Here is a 22,040-nt window from a genome sequence, read left to right on the forward strand (position 1 = left end):
GAAGTTTATGAGAGAATGTGTTGCAAATAACTGAGTATAAAACACCAGAAGGAAGGCACACTGCATTTCACAGAATCATAACAGTTGGAAACGACCTTTAAGATGAGTCCAGCCACTTACCTCACACTGCCAAGCCCATCACTGAGCCAAACCATGTCCCTTAGCACCTCAGCTATGCATCTTTTGAATACCTCCAGAGATGAGGACTCCACCACCTCCCTGGGCAGCCTGTTTCAATGCTTAACAGCCCTCTTGGTAAAAAAGTTCTTTCTGAGCTCCAATCTAAACCTGCCACGCTGCAGCTTGAGCCCATCTCCTTGTGTCCTACCACTTGGGAGAAGACATCGACCCCCACCTCACTACAATCTCCTGCAAAGTTGTTGCAGAGACTGCTCCTGTCTGCCCTCAGCCTCCCCTTCTCCAGGCTGAACACCCCCATTCCCTCAGCCCCTCCCCAGCACCCTTGTGCTCCAGCCCCTTCCCCAGCTCTGGCCACGCTCCATTTCCCTGCCTGTGCTGTGTCACCTCGCTGCCATTACTTCTCTCTGACCACGAGCAATTTCATCAGAGATTTAGTCTCTGTGGAGAGGCTGCTTGTGCAGCTCATGGGCCACATGTGCAACTTATTGATCTCAGTAAGCTGAATCCTCACAAGGGACAGAAGCCAGTTTCCATCAGTGTGTACATGCTCCAAGCACTCAAGGATTTGATGGAAGCAATTACTCTCCCCAAGCCACAGAGTAGCTCGTTTGAACAGGCTCCTAAGTTTGCATTTTGCCATTTGCATGCACACAATTTCATACCAGAGCAGCGTGGCAACAGGAACGTTAGCTTCATGAAAACCTGACTTTGAGGAGGGGGAACTGATGGAAAATAATAGTAAAAAGCAGGATCCAATGTAAATCTTACAGTGAAGGGAAAAACCCCACTTATTACACGAGCAGGAAAACTGCATGAGATGCTGAGGAGCCTCTTACAAAGGCAAATTATCACCCGGTGTAGATGGCAAAGGGATCATTTACATTCCCAGTTCGTAAAAAGCAAGTGATTAATACAGCTAGAGAAAATGTAAAATGTAATGAGTAACTGAAGTGTTCAAACAAACTGCCAGTTTAATAAAGCTGAACGACAAGGCCAAAGTGTTGGGAATAAAATCCTCGGGTTTTGTTGGCAGAGAGAAGATTCGTGGATGGAGTGAGAAGAAGAAAAGGTAATTTAGCATCAAAGGGAATAATTACTCTTCAAATAAATAAGAATTAGAAGGGATATTCATTTTGTCTTTTCTTCCCCTCTGACTGTCTCCAAAACTCAAATTTATTTTGGTTTACATACTTAGCTAATTAAAGCTCTAAAAATAATATACATTTTTATGGGCCATTTCTGGAGCAAACCAGCAGAACTTGAAAGAGACTCAGACACTTCAATTACTGCTTCAAGTTTCTATTAGTTTTCATGGTGCAATAAATTTTCAAGAAATTGCCTCCTGCTGATCTAATTATGATCCTATTTTTAAGCAATTTTTAAAAATTAGAAATATATTGCAGGCTTTCACTCCTAATGGCTGGGATTTAATTTAAAAATGCATGGAAGTTGGCAAAGAAAACACTGAACCAAATTCTCAGCTGATGGGAAGAGGGAAACCTTGCTGGAGTTGGAGTGGGTGCAGTTGGGCTGTTTGTATGAAACATTTTGCAGAAACACCAACCTTTCCAGCTGTCAGCCTCACAAATTCACTTTGGAAGCATCAAGCTGGGTCCAGCTCTTCTCCTGTCTCACTAATGTCACCTCTGCAGGCCAAATCTGACCCATGAGGCTTTTTCCAAACCCCGTTTCCTTGGATGGAGTCACACAATCCCAGTGTGAGCAGCACCTGATGAAGAGCCAGGGGAAGCACAGGACACTGCTGTAGGGCACTGGCTGGGTAAGGCTAACAGCTGAAGCTAAAATGAACAAGACAGGTCTGCTCCCTCCAGAAATATCAGTTCACAGAATCTTAAGGGTTGGAAGGGACCTTGAAAGATCATCACAGACATTTCTCACAACTGTTATCTGCCTCACCAGATGATACCACCTCCTACACCATGGCTATGTACTGTCACTGGTAGATCCATGGAGAGCTACTCTTCATGACTTGCATTCTGCTGGTCCAAACAGTCAGGTGACTTTTAGAATGAGAAGGGTGAGACAGATCTAATCACAGCATACCTTGCATAGCATTATATAAATCAAAGATGCCATATGAAAACATATCCATCATGGAAGCAGACGGACCCCAAAATGCTGACATCATTAACAGAAACAAGACAAGCCAGCAGTATTGTTCAGAAACTCTTCCAAAAACTAGCACTTTGCATTCATTCAGCACATCACCATAACCTCAGGATACCTCCCAAAATAAGAAACAGTGCTCCTATAATTAGGATACAGCTCAGTATTCTCATTCCAGACGTGTTTACAACGTTAGAAGCCTGGCACAAGGAGTACTCTAAGTGGGAAGAGAGGTAATGCAAGTACAAGAGCACAAGATACACTCTGTCACAAAGTCATGATTTTATAGGCTCTGATGTCTGCATGACCTGCTGCTCACAAAACTCATCTGCAGAGAGAGCACTCTTCCCACTCTCAGAGCAATGAGGATCTGCTTAGTTTCAGATGCTGGCAGGTGTGTGGGCTTTTTGTTCACCCTTTTTTCACTCTCAGGCACAGTTACTTTTATTTTTACTATCATGTTGTCAGAAATCAATGAACTGAGAACACGGCTGCTAGCCTCACAATACAGACACTTGGATCCAAGACAAAGTTCCCTGCACAGACTCTCCCTTTGTGGTGTCTGTACACCCAAAAAAAGGCTAAAGAAATGGTAAAATGGTTTCCAAGGAATGGTACTGGACAAGGACCACAGCTATGAACCAGGAAATGAGGGAAGAAAAGCCCATTTTGGTTAAGAGCCAAGCGAAACCAATCAAACTGTTATTACTAGATAAGTCTCTCATCTAAGTTTTTAGAACTTGGATGCAGGTGCAGCCAAAAAGTCAATACTTTTTGAGTTTTTAAGAACAGCAAGGCTGTTCTTACAGTGTCTCTGTTCTGAATGAAAGTGATGACCTCAGAAACCTTTCTACAAGTCAGGCTTGAGTTACATTTAGATAGATTTTCACACAGACATCTGCAAAGAGATTCACGTTCCTGAGCTGCAAAAGTGTATCTCGCCATCAACTGAGTTTCCAAGGCTTTAAAAGAAGGCAGGAACCCATCAGCTCTTAGGTGGTCATCTCTTGTCCCTTCCTCCAACGTTTGACATTGGCTCCTTAACGTAGCAGGTTCTTGGCAGCAATGTTAATCTTCATTTAATAGCAGAAGATTGCTACCTAGCAATAGTCCCATCCAGTGAAGCATATTTCTCTAGAGGGATGTTGGTGTGAAAAGGAAAAGATGTTGAACAGAAGGCACCATATCTTTTTACATTTAAATCCAGGGATGTATCTGCTTGCAATGTCAAGCAGTAGAAAAAACAAGTGCCACCTCAGAGAAGAGCTCTGTCACCTCATGCATTACCTTCTTCAATGAAATAGCAGCTCTCTGAGGGGCAGACAAGGCTGAGCGGGTTGTACCAGACTGCCACGCATTTATCTGCTGGCAATATTTATAATCAGCAGTTTATATGCAGAAATACTTACAAACAGTAAATTCTAGAGACTGACATGTCATTAAAAGCTGTACTGACTGCATCAGTACACTGCCCAAATCCAGCATCCCCCCAGCTGACAAGAGGATGCAGAGAAAAGTGTTCTTCCCATCGATTAATACTTGTCCCCTTTCAGTATGAAGTCCCAGAAACATTATCAGCAGGAGTTCCCACATTTCCTGAAGGCAACTAAATGAAAAACAAGATGCATCTTTATCTTCTGAAATGCCACCTTTCACTTCCAACAGTTAATATGGAGCATGAGAATTAATTCAAAGCTGTTAATTGCTTTTACAATTGTTTTATTTCACACTGTTTCTTTGGGGAGAGATGTAAGAGACATGCATTGCATGTGACACAAAGGCTTGAGTGCTCAGGCACAATGTGTCTGCATTTTGCTGCAAAAACATGCAGCAAACAGGTCTCCTAATGAGATCAATACAGCACAACAGCATCACTTCATTGGTTAAGAGTTTCTGTTGGTTTTCCCCTCTACATAGATACAGCACATAAGTTCAGAAAAGACCTGTAACAGACTTGTGAAAACACATGAGAATCTCCTGACCAGATGGCAATTCAGCCAATCTTATCCAGAACTCAACCTGCAAACAGCCCAGTGGCACAGTGATCAGCAATCACAAACCACATTCCCTTGACTGCCTCTACACACGGACCTACACACAGGCTGTTTGGTAAGAGCATATACACATTGCTGTCCTGGTCTGTACCATAATCATTACTACTGCTACAAAAAAGGGGGTTTTCTCTAAAAAACACATGCTGTCATTCTTAAAGGATCTGCTGTGCACAGTAACAGTTGGCAGAGTGTTTTATTTCTATGCTTATCTAATTAAGGACAACGCTGAAAATCCTGTGTGGAACAGCAAACAAGTACAGATGCACGTTCAGCTTCAGCATGTTTTGAATCCCCTGTTGTAACAGAGGAACTGCTGTTAGGTTTATCTTATTCTTAATTGATTAATCACAGGCAAGACTTCCATAAGCAGTGTGTGCCCCCAGCACACCATTAAGGATTATGTTCACAGATACTCTGTTTAGACAGCACTGTGCTAAATCCCAGCAAATAATTTGGTCACTGAGATGTGCGTGGAGCCCTTCAGGAGTAAAGCTGCTAAAACAATTATGTAATGACATGAAAAAGCAGTGGGTAGACAGCACATCTTGATTCTTCCTAGGCACAAAAGCTTCACTAGGGCTTCCTCTTTATCTCAGATTTGTTTGGGGGGAAAAAAAAAAAGAGCCACTGCTATTAGAAATGACAAACACTTTGACATAATTTTCCTCTCATGCCACTGAGGAGGCTGAGAGTACAAAGAAAAACACTGAGATACCCATGCAGCAGACAGAACTGCAGCTCATCGATACCATTTCTTCACTTGACAATTATTAACAAACCACCATAGCTGCAGGGAATTTCACATGGTCCAGAATGGCTGTTGCAAAGGTCTGCAAAGTCTATTTACATCTGTCAGTAAAGCAGCTAGAAATAGATATCCTTCTGCTGCTGAGATTACACAAGTTAAACTACTAGCAGGTAACAAGGGATTTCCTCAAAACTCTTTCATAAGCAGCTTTCTTGGTACTTATTACCATGACAGAGGAAACCAAGAGTCTAAAAAACTCAGCTGACAGCACAGCAGACCTTTGCCTCAGGCAAAGCAGAATGAATTCCCCTTCTTCCCAAGTCAATGTAATTTATAGCCCAGGGCTGTGTCTCCTCACTCCTGCCCAAGCCAAGGTTGTTCCAGCTTCATTGTCAGTCGAGCAACAGCCTTGCTGGCACTCCTCTGAAAGCAGGAGCCCTGGTTTTGATTTAGCTGGAAAACTACTGTACAGAGAAGCTTGGAAAGAAGAGAGAATGTTTCTGGAATGTGGAGCATTACAAGAGAGATTTTATAAGATATAATGAGAAAGGGAGATTACAGTATCCTGGGAAAGGATTGAGTTGCATGTACCAAGCAGCACTGTTTGCTCAGCAGCAGCGTGGATGAGTTCACATGGTTCATCTTTAATAAGGATGATAGTTAGGCAAGGATATAACTTTTGTCTGGGTAACCTGAATAATTACTCATTTGTCTGTGTTCTAAGTAAGAAAACAGCAAGTTAATAAATGCTGTTTAGGCATTGTTTTGTTTTCCTCTAAGTTTAATACAAGTCCAACTCTGTCACAGAGACAGATACATGTGAATAGCTCAGAAAACCCTTCTGACTCAGTGGGGAAAAAAACAACCTTGTCAAGCATTAAAAGTAAAAACCTCTTGGACAGTAACAGGCAGAGTTCTGTGTGCATGACTTGTACACTTCTCCAATAAACAAACTAATAATTATTCTGCAGTCTCTTGTGGTCTGTGCAAGAGAAAATAAACAAAATCCAACTGTATCGCATCACCCTGCTCAGTACAGGAAGAGTTGGGGGTTGCAGGTGGGAGCAGTCCTGAGCAGGAGCTCGGGGAGGAGAAAAGGCCTCAACTTGCTCTGCAGCTTGGGGGAACCACATTTCTGACCCTGGAAAAGTCACCAAAATGAGCCTTATAGAAAAGTCATTCATTCTAAAAGAGGGAGGGGGTGGTTTGGTTGGGTTTTTATTATATATTTTCTAGCTTGTGTCCTCCCTCAGTTTGTTTCTATGTGCCTTGTAGGAGCACTTTAAGGATGACAGCAACAGCCTTGCTTTTCTTTGTTTCTTCTTACCAACTTTAATGTTAGCACTAATCAACCACTGCCAGTAGGAGCAGCATTTCGTACTGAAGAATGATCCTGAACTGGGAACTTTTCAACACAAAAATGCTGGAGATGTTCAATCTTCCAAGGCTGAGACTCAGGTTAAGAAGGAACAACTAGAATTTTCACTGATGGGATGCTTTTGGATTGATTTTGAATGGAGTTTCACTTATACTGAAAGACCAAAATATTCCTGCAGTGAGTGAGCTTGAAACAGGAATAAAATCCTCTGAAGACAGAGCCAGCCCTTCTTTGCAGGTATCTGAAAAGGCATATTCTTCATTGCTTCAAGACTGTATCTTCACAGCATCCCCTTTTTTCAGCTCCAGAGGAAGAGAGAAACCAACTCCAACATTGAAGATGATACCACATGAAGGAGACTCTGCCTCAGCTCACCTTTCTGTCAGACTTTTTCAATGCCTATAGCCCCTTGGTGATTACATGGGCATCACCACCCCTAGCTTTGTCATTCATCCAAACTCCCTTGTGTGCAGCCAAGAGCCTGGGCATCTTTCTCCTAAATCACCATGCTTTTCACTGGATGATTAGGAAAACAAACCAGGGAGGGTCAGTGCTGCTGTGCTCTCAAATTCTGATTTCAAGGTGATTTGTGCTCCCCTTCCTCTTTGGTTTGTGAGAATGGGAGGGGAAGCAAAAAGCTCTCTTCTTTTGTGTGCTTGGAGCCAAATAAGGCATTAACTCTCCCAGCACAGTATCTGCTCCAAAGTGTCTGGTACGTCACGGGAACAATCAATTTCATGGTTCTATAAAGCTGATTGAAACATGATTGCACAGCAAGCCACAGGCTCTTTTTTCCCCAAGAGTCACCATCCGCCTGTGCTCCTTAGGAACAATTATTACTGCAGGTGACTTCGGATTGCAGCTGAGCTGGACATTAGTTTCAATCTTATCAGGAAGTTTCAGGCATTTGGGGTACAAGAGTAAAGTTAATTGCACCAAGTATTACACTAAAAAAAAAGGATAATTTGAAGGAAGTTATCTTCTAATGAACAGGAAAGAGTTAGTGAGCAGGGACATGAACAATCCTCTCCAGCACTGGCCTTCAGAACTGAAGAATATATTTTGTGACCAGATGATTGGGTGCATTTTCCATCTTAAAGCTCAGCTGAAGTCAGGCAATTATTGCTCCTTACATCCCTCCCCAGCCCACTAAATTCCATCCAGGAAACTGAAGGAAGCAAAAGCCCATAGTTTTCCCATCCTTGTACTACTTCTTTTGGGAGAGGGTTAAAAGAGAGTTAAATAGCATTTTTTGCAAGCTCTATTGAAGGCTTGCAACACGTGAAAGACTGAAAGCTCCAAAGAATCGAGTCCTTTAATTTAGTCACAGCGCAAGCACAGCATGGTTGGTAGCAGTACAAAAAGCCATAGTGCAGCTCTAGGAATGAAGTTAACCTAGGGAGACCCTGTGAATAAAAGAGGCCCATTTGCTCCCTAGCCTATTTACTGAGTCACACAAACACGGAGCCAATTAAACCTGGATACAAACACAGACACCACACATACAAGGCAGGATATAACACAGTCCTATACCCAGCCTTTCTCTTCACCAGGAACATGGGTAGTAGGGCTGAGAAGTGTTATCTACTGTCTTTTTTGCTCAGCCTTCTTCCTGTTCATATTTCCTTGGGACTCGATTGCTTTTTGTTTTCTATACATAAAATCAAGTTTAACATCTGTGAGAAAGGGAGGAAGAAGGGAGTTGGTAACAAAGCAATTGGGAGCACTTCAGTAATGTATTCAGGCCATTAAGGATTTCACTAAGTTTACTAAAAGGTCATTAATGATAAAATATCTTCTTTTATTTTACCTACTTTCTAAGCATTATAGTCTATTCTGCCATTCAAGCTTGCACCCCACTGACATTAATTAGCATGCTATATATTAAGGAGAGGTTTTAATGAGCTGTTATATGATTTTATTGGAGAGCCTCATTGTTCAGTTTAATAGCAGAAAATGACAACTATAGAAATTGCTTTGATAGGACTGCAGCACTGAGGCAGTTACTCAATCTCCATGCTCGTTCCTCAGTTACTTCTTGATGCTGAAAGCACGGCTTATTGTGTCTCAGGGCTGGCTTGTCATGCTACACTGGGCATAAGGAGAGCTGCAGGCAATGAACAAAAGCCCAGCCCAACACAATGGAGTAAGTAACATCACCTACAGCTGCTCTGTTTGCCATAAAGTAACAGAAGAGCTACATACCTATAAAATGGTTTTGACACATTTATAGATACAGTATCAGTCCCAGCTATTTCTGTAGCTGATCATTGCAAGGCCACATATCTTTAGTCATTTAGATCTTAAACTATCCATTTGTGCTTATTTCCCAAGCCAAGTGCCTGCCTCACCCTATGTCACTTTTCACAATTGCAGCCAAAAGCAGTTGAATTAGAAACAAAAGGAAGAGTGAGGAGTCCAGTTGCTCTCTGTGCTAAAACCCAGAAGCTGCCAGCATCATTCTGGAAGCTGTTCCACCCCTGCTGTCAGTGATCCCTCTGGACAGCAGCAGAAGCACAAATCAGGAGAAAGTAGTAACGAGTTGGGGGGAGGGGGGGAGGAGCAAAAGGAGAAGGCAAAAAGGGAGGCAAGGGACTCAAAGTAACAGAGATGGCAACAGAGTAGGGCATTAAACTCAACCCAAACCCACCCTCATCCAAGGGATAGCAGGATAATAGTTACAGACTCACACAAAGGATGGTAAGAAGATTCAGTTCCCAAAAGGAGCCATAACACTGGCATGACAGAACCAGAAAAAAGCTTTAAGATCAAGTCCAACTATTAACCCAGCACTGCCACTTCCAGGAGCACTGCTCCTCCTTTTGAAGGCAAAGAGATCACCTTGACTGGCTTGTCCTCTCTTACTGAGTCCCACAGTTGCACCAATTAACAGCATAAAGCCACCACTTCTGGATTTTTGAATCCTATCTATTTGCTAAATTAAGCAATACTCCAGATGAAACGGAAAAAACCATCTAAGAAAGAAGTACAAACAAGTATCTGTGGCTTGCTTTGAACTTCAGTAACTACTGCAGTTTGGTAAGCAAGATATTGTATGAATGCAGAGTTGTTAAAGAGCTTTATCTATATCACCACAACTGCACAGGTACACTGGCACTTGACTAGATTAGACAGAAGAAAAGGGATTAAGAATCAACTGTTTTCCTGGATAAGCAATAAAGAGAAACAGTATGCCTGAAAAAAAAAGAAAGGAAAATAGACCAAAACTGCATTTTTTCTAGAAAAGAAAACACAGCATTGGAAGGCTGAAAGACAAGATGCTCACATACCCACAGAAGGAGTTTTTAATGTGAACTTACAGAAGAAGTCTATAAGAACTTACTTATAAGAGTAAGTTTGGGGTTTTTTTCCCCCAGTTCTTATCTCTTAGTTTGGCTTAGAAAGGGCCCATCATGCACATAAAATAATTCAGTTCCTTCCTCTTAAAGACCAAACAGAAGTTTTGTTGTAGCCAAATCTCTTTTCTCATTTGCAGGGGATTTATATTGCTGCAAGTCTGTTGGCTTCAAAAGAACAATAAAGAGGTAATCAAAGAAATTGTTGTGCTCAAGGGACTATATTATGCTTTTATTTATGGAAAGCTTGATCAAGCAATTTTTTTAAACAGTTGATTCATCCCATTTCTAACACAAGTATGCTATTTACCTGGAGGTTGTCATACATTTAAAAATCACCCTGACATCCCAGTTTCTCCAAAAAATCTCTCATTTTCTTATCAAAATGTTATTGGAAACTGTAACACTTAAAAGAGCATCATTAACAAATACTTCCCAGCTCAGGCTGTCTTGCAAGCAGCAGTGAGCAGTGCACAATTAAGAATCATATACAACAGGAAGAAGTTTGCCCAAAAGCTCTTTAAGGTGTTTATTCAGAAAAGTACCCCTAATTAGGAAATCATTTGGGTATTTCCTAAGTTTAAGGCTCTGTTAAACTAACTGGGAAAGGATGGAAAGAAACAACAGCAACAAAGATGCAGCAGGCTCTTTACAGCAGGGTTTAGCTTCCTAATCGAAGAGCCAGCCAGCTGTATCTGGTGCATCCTCCCTGTTGCTTCTCTCTTTATTTGCAAGGAACATGGGTAGCCAGAGGAGACACTGCTCTGGGACAGAGCTGAGCCTGATTCCTATTATCTCCACACATCAGCCTTAAATCAGCACAGCTTCAACTGATTTCAGTCTTGCTATGGTGTTTTATGTTTCCAAATGTCATAGGGGAAGGCAAGCCATTCTGTTTCACCACAGCAGCAGCTGCATATGTTGGCTTCTGTATCACTATGCACAGGTAAATTAGGTTTTCCTTGCAGCATCAGTGAAACCATCTTAAATGCCTTGTGTATGGCAGAGGGGCCAAGCAAGTACATAGTAGATTTCTAGAGCTAGCAGGAAGCTTATAAGCTGTATTACTTTATTAAACAGCACAGAAGGGGGAAAAAATGGCTTTTTCTGGGATTCTGCTGACTGAAAGAAGCATCTTCCTTATGAGGAAAGGCTGCAGGACCTGGGACTGTTTAGTCTGGAGAAGACTGAGGGAGGGATCTCATTAATAGTTACAAATGTCTAAATGGTGGGTGGCTGCTACGACAGGGAGCACTTTTTTTCTGTTGCATCCAGTGACAGGACAAGGGGTAATGGATGAAGCTGGAACACAAAAAGTTCCATTTAGACATAAGGAAAAGCTATGTCACTGTGAGGTGAGGGAGCCCTGGCCCAGGCTGCCCAGGGAGGGTGTGGAGGCTCCTTCCTTGGGGGGTCTTCAAGACCCACCTGGACATGTTCCTGTGTGACCTGATCTAGGTGACCCTGCTTCTGCAGGGGGTTTGGACTGGATGAGCTCTAAAGGTCCCTTCCAACCCCTACCATTCTATGATTCTGTGATATTTCTTGTCACCTTGTGTTCCTCATGTTTCACTGGAAAGCTGTCCCACAAAGCCCTGCCTTGTCCCAGAAACAGAACAACAGGATCTGGGGCTGACATGGCATCCCAGCCTACTAAAAAAGTGAGCAATGATCAGATTTACAGCCTTTCTCAATTGACAGAAAAAAACCCAAAAAAGAAGATATAGTAAATCAGTGCAATCAGCAACATTTGTTTTCCAAATTCTGGCCTGAATCTTGATTAAGTGGGACCCAGAACACTGGCAACATCTACCCAACCTGTGCACCAAGTACTCAGTAAACACTACAGCCAGCAACCATAAACAACTTTTCCTCAGCCAGCCCAGCCCTCTTCCAGTGCAATTTTGCACAAAAAGTCATTAACTACAGCAGTAGTTTAGCTGGGTTCATAGGCTCAGCTTTCCTTACATGTAATTGAGAGGATGACACAGCCTACGACGGAGCTGACCGAGTTTCAGACTTCAACAGATTCCACATGGCCACAGAGTTTCATTGCTAGTTTAGATTATGAAAGAATTATAACTCAGCACAGTACAGATGCAGTAAAACACTTACTCTTCATGTAATTGACTTCCATGGACTCTGGACAAACAATATACTGCAGTACAAGACACCGTATAAATCTGATGTCAAAGGAAAACAACATTAGTGCTGCAGATGAACTAACATCCAATTGCATGATGGCTGCATTGTCAAATGCCCATGCAGAAGAATAATAAAGCTACAACTAAATACACAATCCTTAACTGATCATTCCCAGGGTTTTGAGCACTTAACAGCATCTCCTTCGTGTTAATGCTCAGCTATAGGCAGCTGTGTGGGGCAGGGACTTCCTTCAGTGCACGCTTAGTGAGCTGGAGTGAGAAAGCTTCATCCCAGGAGTATCATGCATCCACAGGCTGCAATTGAGAAGCTGTAACCTGATTGATTTTCATGGGAACATTCAAAGCCACCTCTCACTGAGGGCAATTTCCAAGAATTGTCATCTTTCTACTATTTCAACTGCAGAGCTTCACATAATTGGTTGTGAGATTTCGTGGTTATTGCTTTCCTTCTTGAGCCACTCATTCTTCAACACTTTTAGCCAGAAAAAGGCCTTTAAATAAACAAACAAATAACTAAGCCAGGTTGAGTTCCTAACTCTTTCAGATGTTTCAGGAAACCTTTCTTGTCACACCCTTTAGCAGGGAAGATTTTATCCTAAAAACATCGGGTTTCATTAATAACTTTAAAAGGGGCTATGAAAAGCAATGCATGGATATCCATGCAGTGGAGAGCTATCACACCAGGTAACCATGCTTTGTGTTAAAATAAGTGTGCACTTTTGGGGGTCAAAGGTGGAAGATGTTTGTTCCCACCCTGTTGTAAATGTGGGCACTGCATCCCGCAAACATGGACCTTATGCACGACCCTCTGTGAGGCAGTTTCCATGTAACCACCCCTCCTGCAGAGAAGAATTGAGTGCAGTGATCGAGAAGAAATGACATATTGGCATCTGGAGAGATGATGAAGAGCAGACTGCAATTTTACATGGCAACTAAGAGGATCTGTAACCTCTGAAGTGCAATTTAAACTCAAATCCACTGGGATTAGAGGAACTAGGCTCCAAGCATCCCATTAAAGAGCTGAAATTGTGTATGAAAGTCCCTTATATTATTATTCCTGGCATCTAAATGGAGATTTACAGCATTTCAGAAACAGTGACGGAGAAAACTTGCTAGTTAGAAGCTGCAAATGCATCTCTATTTTTCCCAAGACTCCTGTGCAATCCACATGGGACTTAATAATCGTAAAGATGAGAACAGAAGTGATTACAAGACTACACCTTACAATGTTTAAAAAGACTGTTTAAGCATTGCCTTCAGGCATGGCTCATTGAAAAGGCTTCAGAAGTCTGAGAGTCATTTTTCCAGCCAAGGAGCTGAATGTTCTGTAGCCACCCTTTAAATGCTTCTAGGATTGTAATAACTTGTAACAATGCTGCCACCCAAGTAATGTGACTAATATTTTAGCCAGCAATGGTGGGTATTGGGGTGCTTTTATCTTCTTCTCCTTTAAAGTACACTAAAAATTGACAATTTGGAGAAATACATTACACACTAAAAACATACTCAGAAAAGCAAAAGCCAGTGTCACTTACTGAGGGCACCTGGAGGCATCCAGCTGCCCAAGTGAACAGTGAAATGCAGGGATAAATAAGCTTTGTTTGTTTACTTTCTCAAGATGCAAGTTTGCACAAAATATCTGTGTCCACATAGGTATCTGAAGCCCTTCAATTTATGGAACAAACACTTGAGACAACCTCATGTCATCTAAAAGCAGAATTCAAGTGCCCAAGCTAGTCCACGGTCCTTAAACGAGATTGCTTGTTCCTGCAGTCCAGCACAGGTCTTTCTGCTGTTTGATTGTCATTTGACTTTACACACACTTGGGATTAAAAAAGGAAATATTAAAGAAAAATGTAAATCTTTGTTGCATGTCTTTGTACATCAAGGCTTTGAAGCTGAATTCCCATATGGTAGAAGCACAATAAGCAGCATTTGATTATTAGGGACTTTAGAGCACAGCAGCTTTAGAGGACTGGTCAAAAACAATAATTCAACAGGTTGTGGTGCTTCCAGGCTGCCAGGAGACTGAAGGGGGGACAGGATTTAGCACAATATGATTAGATTCTGCCACATGCAGCTTGCTACAAGACACAGCTGTGATAATGCCTCTTTCATGAATGTCACATGCAAAAACATCTCTGCAGAGCATTCAACCCAAACCAATGTCCCAGCAAAATCCATTACTGCTGTGTAGCTGTGTGTCTGAACACAGACTCATCTACTTGTCTCCTGCAGGTACTTATGCACCTTGAAGCTACGTGGTGACTCGAGTACAGCTGGAGCTTTACCCCTGTTGCATGGCTTATTTGCAACAGCAGCCTGTGTGTCTCCCTAATGGCTTTCTTGACCAGACAGATCAACTGACAGCAACTAACTCAGGGTATGCCTGTGTTGTTCCCTTCTTTGCTGTGCTCTCCTAACATCTCCTGAATGAGCTGTGCAGTCACTTGCTTGCTACATGGCTCATACCCTAATCTTTTCAGTATACTGATTAACCGACTTGCAATTCCCAGAGCTTTCAAAGTTCCCTTGAACAAGAGCTTTCTGCTCCCTAGAAACAGATTGCAATTACAAACTGATTTGAGGATCTAGAAGATTCCTTTGTTTAAAAATCCAGCTGTGGATTCACCCAGTGAAATGATTAATTCTCCAATAGGGGATTTTTTAAATCAGTTTTAAATGCAAGGCTGTTGCTGCTTTCCTTAAAACAGCATTTTGAAGGACAAATACCAAGCAGAAGAGACTTGCATAAGTCAAAAAGGTTCATTAAGGTACTTCCATTTTGTTTCAGCTCTTTAGAAGCATTCAGTCACTATGAAATTAGTGATTCTGGCTGCCAAATGGCTTGCTAAAGGTTGTGCTGCTGAACTGCAGCCCAGTTGGCATGTAAGCAGCACGCGTGCAAGCTGCAATGGCAATGTCTGTGATATGGAAGTCTGCCTGGCAGGGAGCTGCAAGAATGATTAGGGATCTGAGAAGAAAAATGTGTCTCAAGGAGAAGCAAGTGGGATGTAAGTAGAATAGACAGTGTGATTATTTGGAAGCATTTTAGAAGCTCACAACAAGTTTGGGTGGGTTTTTTTTAACAGAACTAGAGAGAAAATACAGTATCCAGATACAATGAATCAGATCTTGATGGTGATGGTAAGAAGGGAAATATGACTTTGGAGGAGGAGAATATTTTAAGTTGTTTTTATGAGGAGAGTTTGTCCCCAAAGGAGTTTGAGAGACCCTCACTTGGACAATCCCTCCGTGTGAATCCAGCCAGCTACGTCCAGGTGTAATGCACCAACCCAGGTACACAAAGTGATATTTCCTCCTCTGTACTTTGCAGGGAAGTTGTCTCTAATAAATGCTGGGAGGCTCTCAGGTTTGTTTCTCTCCAGTGACAGCAACACAACTGCAGAGTTTCTAGATAGGTGCAAATTTGCCAGCACATCACTGAGCCCCCTGGCTCCTCCTGGTGACAGAGCAGCACTGCCTGGGCTATGGAGACCTCATTAAAGCAGCCCTGCACAAGTTCACAGTCAGATCTGTTTTGTTCTGTTGCCATTAAAGCCTTCTGCTTTGACTCAATAAGTACCTTGGCCACAGGACAGAAGTGAAAACCTTCTGGAGACCAACCACTAGCTTTTTTTATTCCTCTTTAATAGGAATAGGTCATCTGAACTCTGTTAAAGCACTGTAAGGCCACAATGATACTGAAAAATGTCTGAGTCCTGTCTAAAACAACACTTTGAAGGCCATTACTACTGAGGAATTACTTTAGTCCTAGACATACAGCACGAAATCTTAAAATAACATCAGTAGAGACAAAGGTGCAGGTTTAGGTGTCTACAAAGCAATTAAAAAAATGGAACTAGTTGGACAACAGTGGAAGTTTTGCCCTTTTTTAAGGAAGATTGAACCTCAGTTTCATGTAGTTGGATGAGATGTGTCTGTGCAAAGGCCTGGGCTTTATTTACTGAGCAATTCTGAAACGAGAATCTACTGTTACCTGAAATAGGTGCTCATATTTGTTTGTGACAGCCTGACAAGTACTCTAAGAGAATGCTCTGGCCAGGTTATGTGCAACTGCTCATCTGTATTTTTATCTCCAGCTGATCAACTTGTCACTCAGTGATAAACAGTTTTAGCAAGGAGATATGGGAGCGTCAGGTTCCAAACTGAGAGAAGAGGAAAGGAGCACAACCTCACAGGTGAGGGATGGCAGAGTTGCACTCATGCTTTCTCCAAAATCAGTTTGTACTGACATACTCAGCAGAAAAGAGAAAGTAAAAACAGTGGTTCTTGCCACTCTGTAGCAGAAAATACTGTACAAGCCCACAGTGAGGATTTTTACAGCACCATAAATGCAATTTGATTTTCATGTTTTCTAATGTTACTGCAGTAAATGCTGAGCCTATAAATGTATGGGGGTATGGCTCTCATTTTGCCACAAATACAGGTAAAGAAATCTTTTCCCTTTCTTGAACTGGAAAACTTTTCCAGTGCTAACAGCAGACTATCTTGAAGATTCTTATCTATTTTAATCAGGCTTCATTTAGCACCTGCTGAAATCTCTCAGAGCTCAGGATTGGCTTCAACACATATGAAATGGGCCCTGTGGCATGTATTCCTTGACAACAATCTGTTCCACTCACCTCATAGAGTGTAATGATGCCATTTGTCTCATTTGGAGGCTTCCACTGAACATAGATCTTCTCTTCAAAAGGTCCTCCCTGGATGGATTCCAAGGGAACGGGTCCAGGAACTACAGTTAAAAAGAAACAAACCCCCCCCTGTGTTAGAAGCTCCAGTTGCACATACATCAGAAGATACCAAGAGATCACCAGACAAGTGGCTCAGAGCTGAAAACAGGAAAAAGAATTATATCATAAGAAATCCCCTCAAGGCACTACAATTACCAAAGTACTACCAATATGAAATGCTTATGCTCAAATACCAATACCCTAATGACTAAGTGATAAATAAAATCAGAATTCATGAAAGCATGAAGGTAATTTCAGCATGTCCCTGTTCCAGCACAGCTTATGGGCAGGAGGGAATTTCATTTGTCCTTCTGTACCCACACACCAGCAAAGCTCTATCCATCCAAACAGCCAGATTGCACCTTGGCATAAAGATGCTACTGGGCTGTACACATTGAAAAATAGGAAAGATTGGTTTCCTTAGAAAAGTAACAGGGTAAGATTTATATTTCATTATGGCTACAAGGCCAGCTAAAAAATCCACCTACTCCAGTAACATTTTAATGCTGTGAAAGATAACTAACTAAATGTTCTCCCAAGCCTGACTGATAAACCCCCTGTTCATTTCTCTGAAAGATATGCCATCCTCTTATGTCCTCCCATATGATGTACTGGACTGCAAGAGTCACTTCCAGCTGAGAGAAACTCAGGACAGCAACTCCTTTCAGCTCTGGCAGAGGAAGAAGGCTGCTTTTTTAACACATTAGACAGAATGAAGGCTTGTAGTCTATGAGAGTCCTTGGTCTGAAATAGCTCAGATGGGATAATAACACATTACAGCTTCCATCAGTACTTGTGGAAAACGGTTCTTTTGTATCAAGAACGGAAGAGTTAGCACCAAATAAATTTAGCTTCTGAGCTGTATATAAAATGCAACATCCAGAAGATCAGTATTAAGAAAAGCTACAATCTGGAAAGGAAGATATTACAGTCCTTTTTGGGACAGTGATGTAAAGGCACTATAAAAATCAACAAATGCCAGAATTACATTGGCCCACTTGATAAAGGAGGCTGCTTCTGTGTAGCAGGTCCTGGGTAGGTCAGAACCCAACTCCTGTAGAATTAAACCTTCTCCCACTCTGTAACTGCTCAGGCTGGTGTTTCCCACTTCCAAGCACTTGAGGAATCTTTGCCCTTGCAAGAACACAGCTGTGAAATGGGAATTCTTTTCACCTGCTTGCATAACACACAGACTGCCCAGAGAAATCATTTTGAAGTCTCATGGGACTGAAGGTTATGTTGTTATCTACAACTTGAAGGTTGAGGCTGGATTTGAGGAGCAATTTCTTTGTTGCCAGGGCTGTCAGGCATTGGAAGGGGCTGCCCAGGGAGGTGCTGGAGTCACCATCCCTGAAGGGGTTTCAGAGCTGGGTGGGTGTTGCACTGAGGGAAACGGTCTCGTGGTTGATAGAGCTGGGACAAAAGCTGGACTCAGTGATCTTAAAGGTTTCTTCTAATTGAAACAATTCTATGATTCTATGAAAGTATTAGTCTTCCTCAAAAAACCCCAAGCAAGTAGGTAAATCCAACATAACTCACCATCCTCCTCTGTCTGCACAACCAACTCCTCACTTTCCATTTTGCCCTCTGGATTAGAGAGGGCTAACCTCAGTCTGATGGTCATGAAGGGCCGAAGACCTCGCAAGGTGTAGTGGGAGGATGTCTGGATGAGTTCCTCTGCCTCAAATTTTTGCTGGTTAAACACATACTGGTACTGGACTGTGAGATTGTAGCTGTGGCAGCGGGTGACGGCGTAACCAAAGGGTTCCCACTGCAGCGTCAGCTGCCGGGAGCGGATATCAACAACTTCTACGTTTTGTGGCCCATGGACAGGATCTGTGAAGCAAGCAAAGAAAAAAGAGAGAGAAATTAAAAGCTGACATTCAAAGAAGTCAGTCATCCATGAATACATTTCTTTCCTTATTGCCAGTGTACCTAAGTACTTCACAGTTCTGAATCCTCTTGTCTTTTCAGTGTGTAAGGGGATAGGGAAATGAACATCACATCCACAGGTGCATTCTGGCTCCTGAGTTTTCCCTGAAAATCCCTGGCACAGGGCCCTGAACAGTGCTCATGCTCCTGAGTCCTGTGAAACCTCGCTGAACCCAGCAATGGCAGTATGATTCCAGCAGTGAACTACCTGAAAGTTCCACATTCTTCCCTCCTTAAAAGACAAAAAAAGGATAGCTGATGGTCTCTAAAAGTGCCCCAACATCTTGGTGAGCCCAGCTCTAATCTAGGAATGGACTCAAGTCTCTCAGCTTTCACTTTAGCCTTCTGCCAACCCTGAACATACTCTGCTCAAAGAGACTAAAGCTTGTGCTTTAATCTCAGAATCGAGACGAAGAGCCTGACTGTTAGACTTCCAACATCCCAGTGCTACTACCCCTTCAATTTTTTAAACTCTTGAATATTTTGGCAATGGGGCCTATGAGCAGATCCTGCTGCTCCTTGAGAAACTTCTCTGAGTCATCTCAGTCTTGTGCCAAGAAAACTTTCATTTCAGATCGTATCAACGCCTTGGTCCTACCAAAGTTTCATTGCTCTTTATTATTCTTTCTACAGAATGTGAGGTACAGTTTGAATATTCATGGGTAGAGGAATCATTTTCACCTGCTGTTCCTTAATTTATTTTTAACAACATAACTCAAATGCTCTGACTGCAGACTCTGCCCTTTATATAAAATATAAATGCATGCATTGCTAGACATGTAGATATAAAGGATGAAGGATGCGTGAGTAAAACCAGTGTTTGAGACGTGTCAGATGGTAATAATACTACACATGTCATAGTTTGTTTATCTGACATTTCTTCAACTTGTGTGGATTGTTTCTTTTTTTGCTCAGTATATATCTAAGCAAGGTAATTAGAAAATACATAATTTCACATAAAGTTTCTTGATGTATAGCCCAGTGGAGTGTTTCGCCTACTTCTCACGTTCCCTCACGATTTCAGCCTACGAAAGGAACAGAATGTTTTCATAGGAACACAAAAAGTCACAAGGATTCCCAAATACTGGTTATGCTTCTTTAATTAAAGTGGAGGAAAAGCCTTCTAGTAATTCTTGAAAGTAAAGCACACATCAGACATACTGACTCCAATCTCCTCATGCATAAATACATTGGAACAACCAGCATATTCTGTATTACTTCTAAAACAACCCTGGTGACCAGCAGTGGGAAAAGAGCTACTTCTGAAATGAGCACTATTCTGAATCTCTCTATAAATACATACACATGCAGCCACTTTTGAACTAGGATGGATATTAAAGGACCAAGCGAGTAACTCGTTTAGGATTCCATGTAAGTCATATAAATCCCTTCGCATCCAGAAAACACCTCTTAGATGAGGTTTCTTAACACCACGTGTGTCAAAGGAACTTTAATTCAGAGATTAGAAAGTTTTTATGGATAAGTATACACTTATATACTTAGCATTAGGTGATAATCATTCTTTTACTATAAACCCATAAAAAAGAACATTACTGTAGATGTACAAGGTGAACAAAGGAATGGTTCTGTGAAATCCCTCAGCCTCTGAAACTCTAAAGGTAAGCACAAGCCTCATTCCAAGACACATCAGTAAGAAAGAAAACCAAAAGCAAATGCTTGTCCTTCCTGAACTCTCCACCACATCAAGTAACCAACTGCAGATCCCAGGCTGGAAGGTGGTTGAGATGCAGCAGAACATCATGCCAATGCAGCTGAAGATGACAATTCACACCCGTGTTGATGCTACACTGATATTTAGAATTAGTTATTTTCATTATCAGTCATGTTATGGGTAACTAGATGGTGTTTGGTTCATTGATGTCAGATGTTCTGCCTTCATCAGTGGGTAAGGAACTACTCTGGTTCAGCATCAACTCACCAAGTCCTGTGTCTCTGGAAGATGACCTGCAGTTTGTAGCTTGTTTTCTCATCTTTCTCACATTTGTCTTTTCCTTCCTTACAGAAGCTGCTTTGTGTCAACCAGTTCCTAATTCTACTCAAAATTTTACTGTAAATGCTCTAAGATACATCCTGAGGCCTTTCTTTGGTTTTGCAACATCGTCTTTTCTGCAGAGTAACCAGTCTATTAACAAGAGTTACAAAGGAAGAAGAGGAGGAGACTGAGGGGGGATCTCATCAATAGTTACAAATACCTAAAGGGTGGGTACCCGGAGGTTGGGACATCCCTTTTTTCTATGGTATCTAGCAACAGGATGATGGGATGAAGCTGGAACACAAAAAGTTCCATTTAAACATAAGAAAAAGCTCTTTCAGTGTTTCAGTGAGGGAGCCCTGGCACAGGCTGCCCAGGGAGGGTGTGGAGGCTCCTTCCTTGGAATTTTTGAAGACCCACCTGGACACGTTCCTGTGTGACTTGACCTAGGTGGGAGCTGCTTCTGCAGGGGGTTGGACTGAATGATCTCTAAAGGTCCCTTCCAACCCCACCATTCTGTGATTCTATGATTAACTCAAGAAAAGCAGGAAAAGGATACAGGTTTCAGAAATACCCATCTAGCCTGAGGAGAGATGACATCTAATGGCCTTCTAGATTCTTGAGCAAAGGGGGAATAAACAAGTAAAAACTACTGAAACTTTAAGTTCAGAGACGAAAAAGCCAAACTGGAATTAAATCAACAAAGAGAAGCTGGGCCTGGAAAGATTTATAATCTCTGTGTATTCCTTGTCTCAGTTGCAATGTCCTTTTTCTAAAAACTGAGGCTGTGTAATTTTGAAAACGTTTTCCTGTTGCCACACTGATTTCCTCTACAGTGTCAGCCACTGAAACTAATTTCAAGAAGAGATATTTTTACTGTGGTTTTTAAAGTATAGTGATCCTACTGCCTTCTCCAGTAATTCCTTTTGCATTTTAGCTTTGAAAGTATACAATCTCCAAAGGCTGTGGTACCCTGGGACTCTGCTGTCCAACATCACCTGCTTTTTTCATAATGTCATAATGATTTCTTTTCCTCCAAAAGAAACAAGAAAACTAACAATGTTTAAAATTGATCTACTGTCCTCTGCTACTGGTGAATATTTGAAACTTGACAAACTTCTCCATTTCTGTATTCTTGGAATTACAGCTTCTAAAATAATACAAGAAAACCAACAGTGAAAGTTATTAACCATGTGTAAGAAAAGCTGCTGATATGTATCTCAACTTCAGCTGTACAAAAATATCTACCAAAGCAAGGACTGGCCCAACTTGAATACTTAACAGATCATCTATTAAAAGGCATTGATGTAAGTTGCATAAACTGAAGTAAAATTTTCTAAGTGTCCTGAGACCTTGGGAAAAAAAGGAAGGAAATTCTTAATAGGCAGGAAC

At 41.8% G+C, this 22,040-nt stretch overlaps 1 protein-coding gene across 1 annotated transcript in view; it reads right to left on the reverse strand.

The window, feature by feature from the left end:
- Positions 1–22,040, reverse strand: part of PTPRT (protein tyrosine phosphatase receptor type T) — a 475,736-nt gene that overhangs the window by 138,880 nt on the left and 314,816 nt on the right. Inside the window, exons 8-9 of the mRNA XM_062008833.1 lie at positions 18,263–18,559; positions 16,616–16,725 (exon numbers count right to left, since the gene is read on the reverse strand). Of these exons, the coding sequence (XP_061864817.1) occupies positions 16,616–16,725; positions 18,263–18,559 (407 nt within the window). The remainder of the gene's footprint in view (positions 1–16,615; positions 16,726–18,262; positions 18,560–22,040) is intronic.

Source organism: Colius striatus, chromosome 16 (assembly GCF_028858725.1).
Source record: "Colius striatus isolate bColStr4 chromosome 16, bColStr4.1.hap1, whole genome shotgun sequence".
In the NCBI taxonomy this organism is placed as follows: Eukaryota; Metazoa; Chordata; class Aves; order Coliiformes; family Coliidae; genus Colius; species Colius striatus.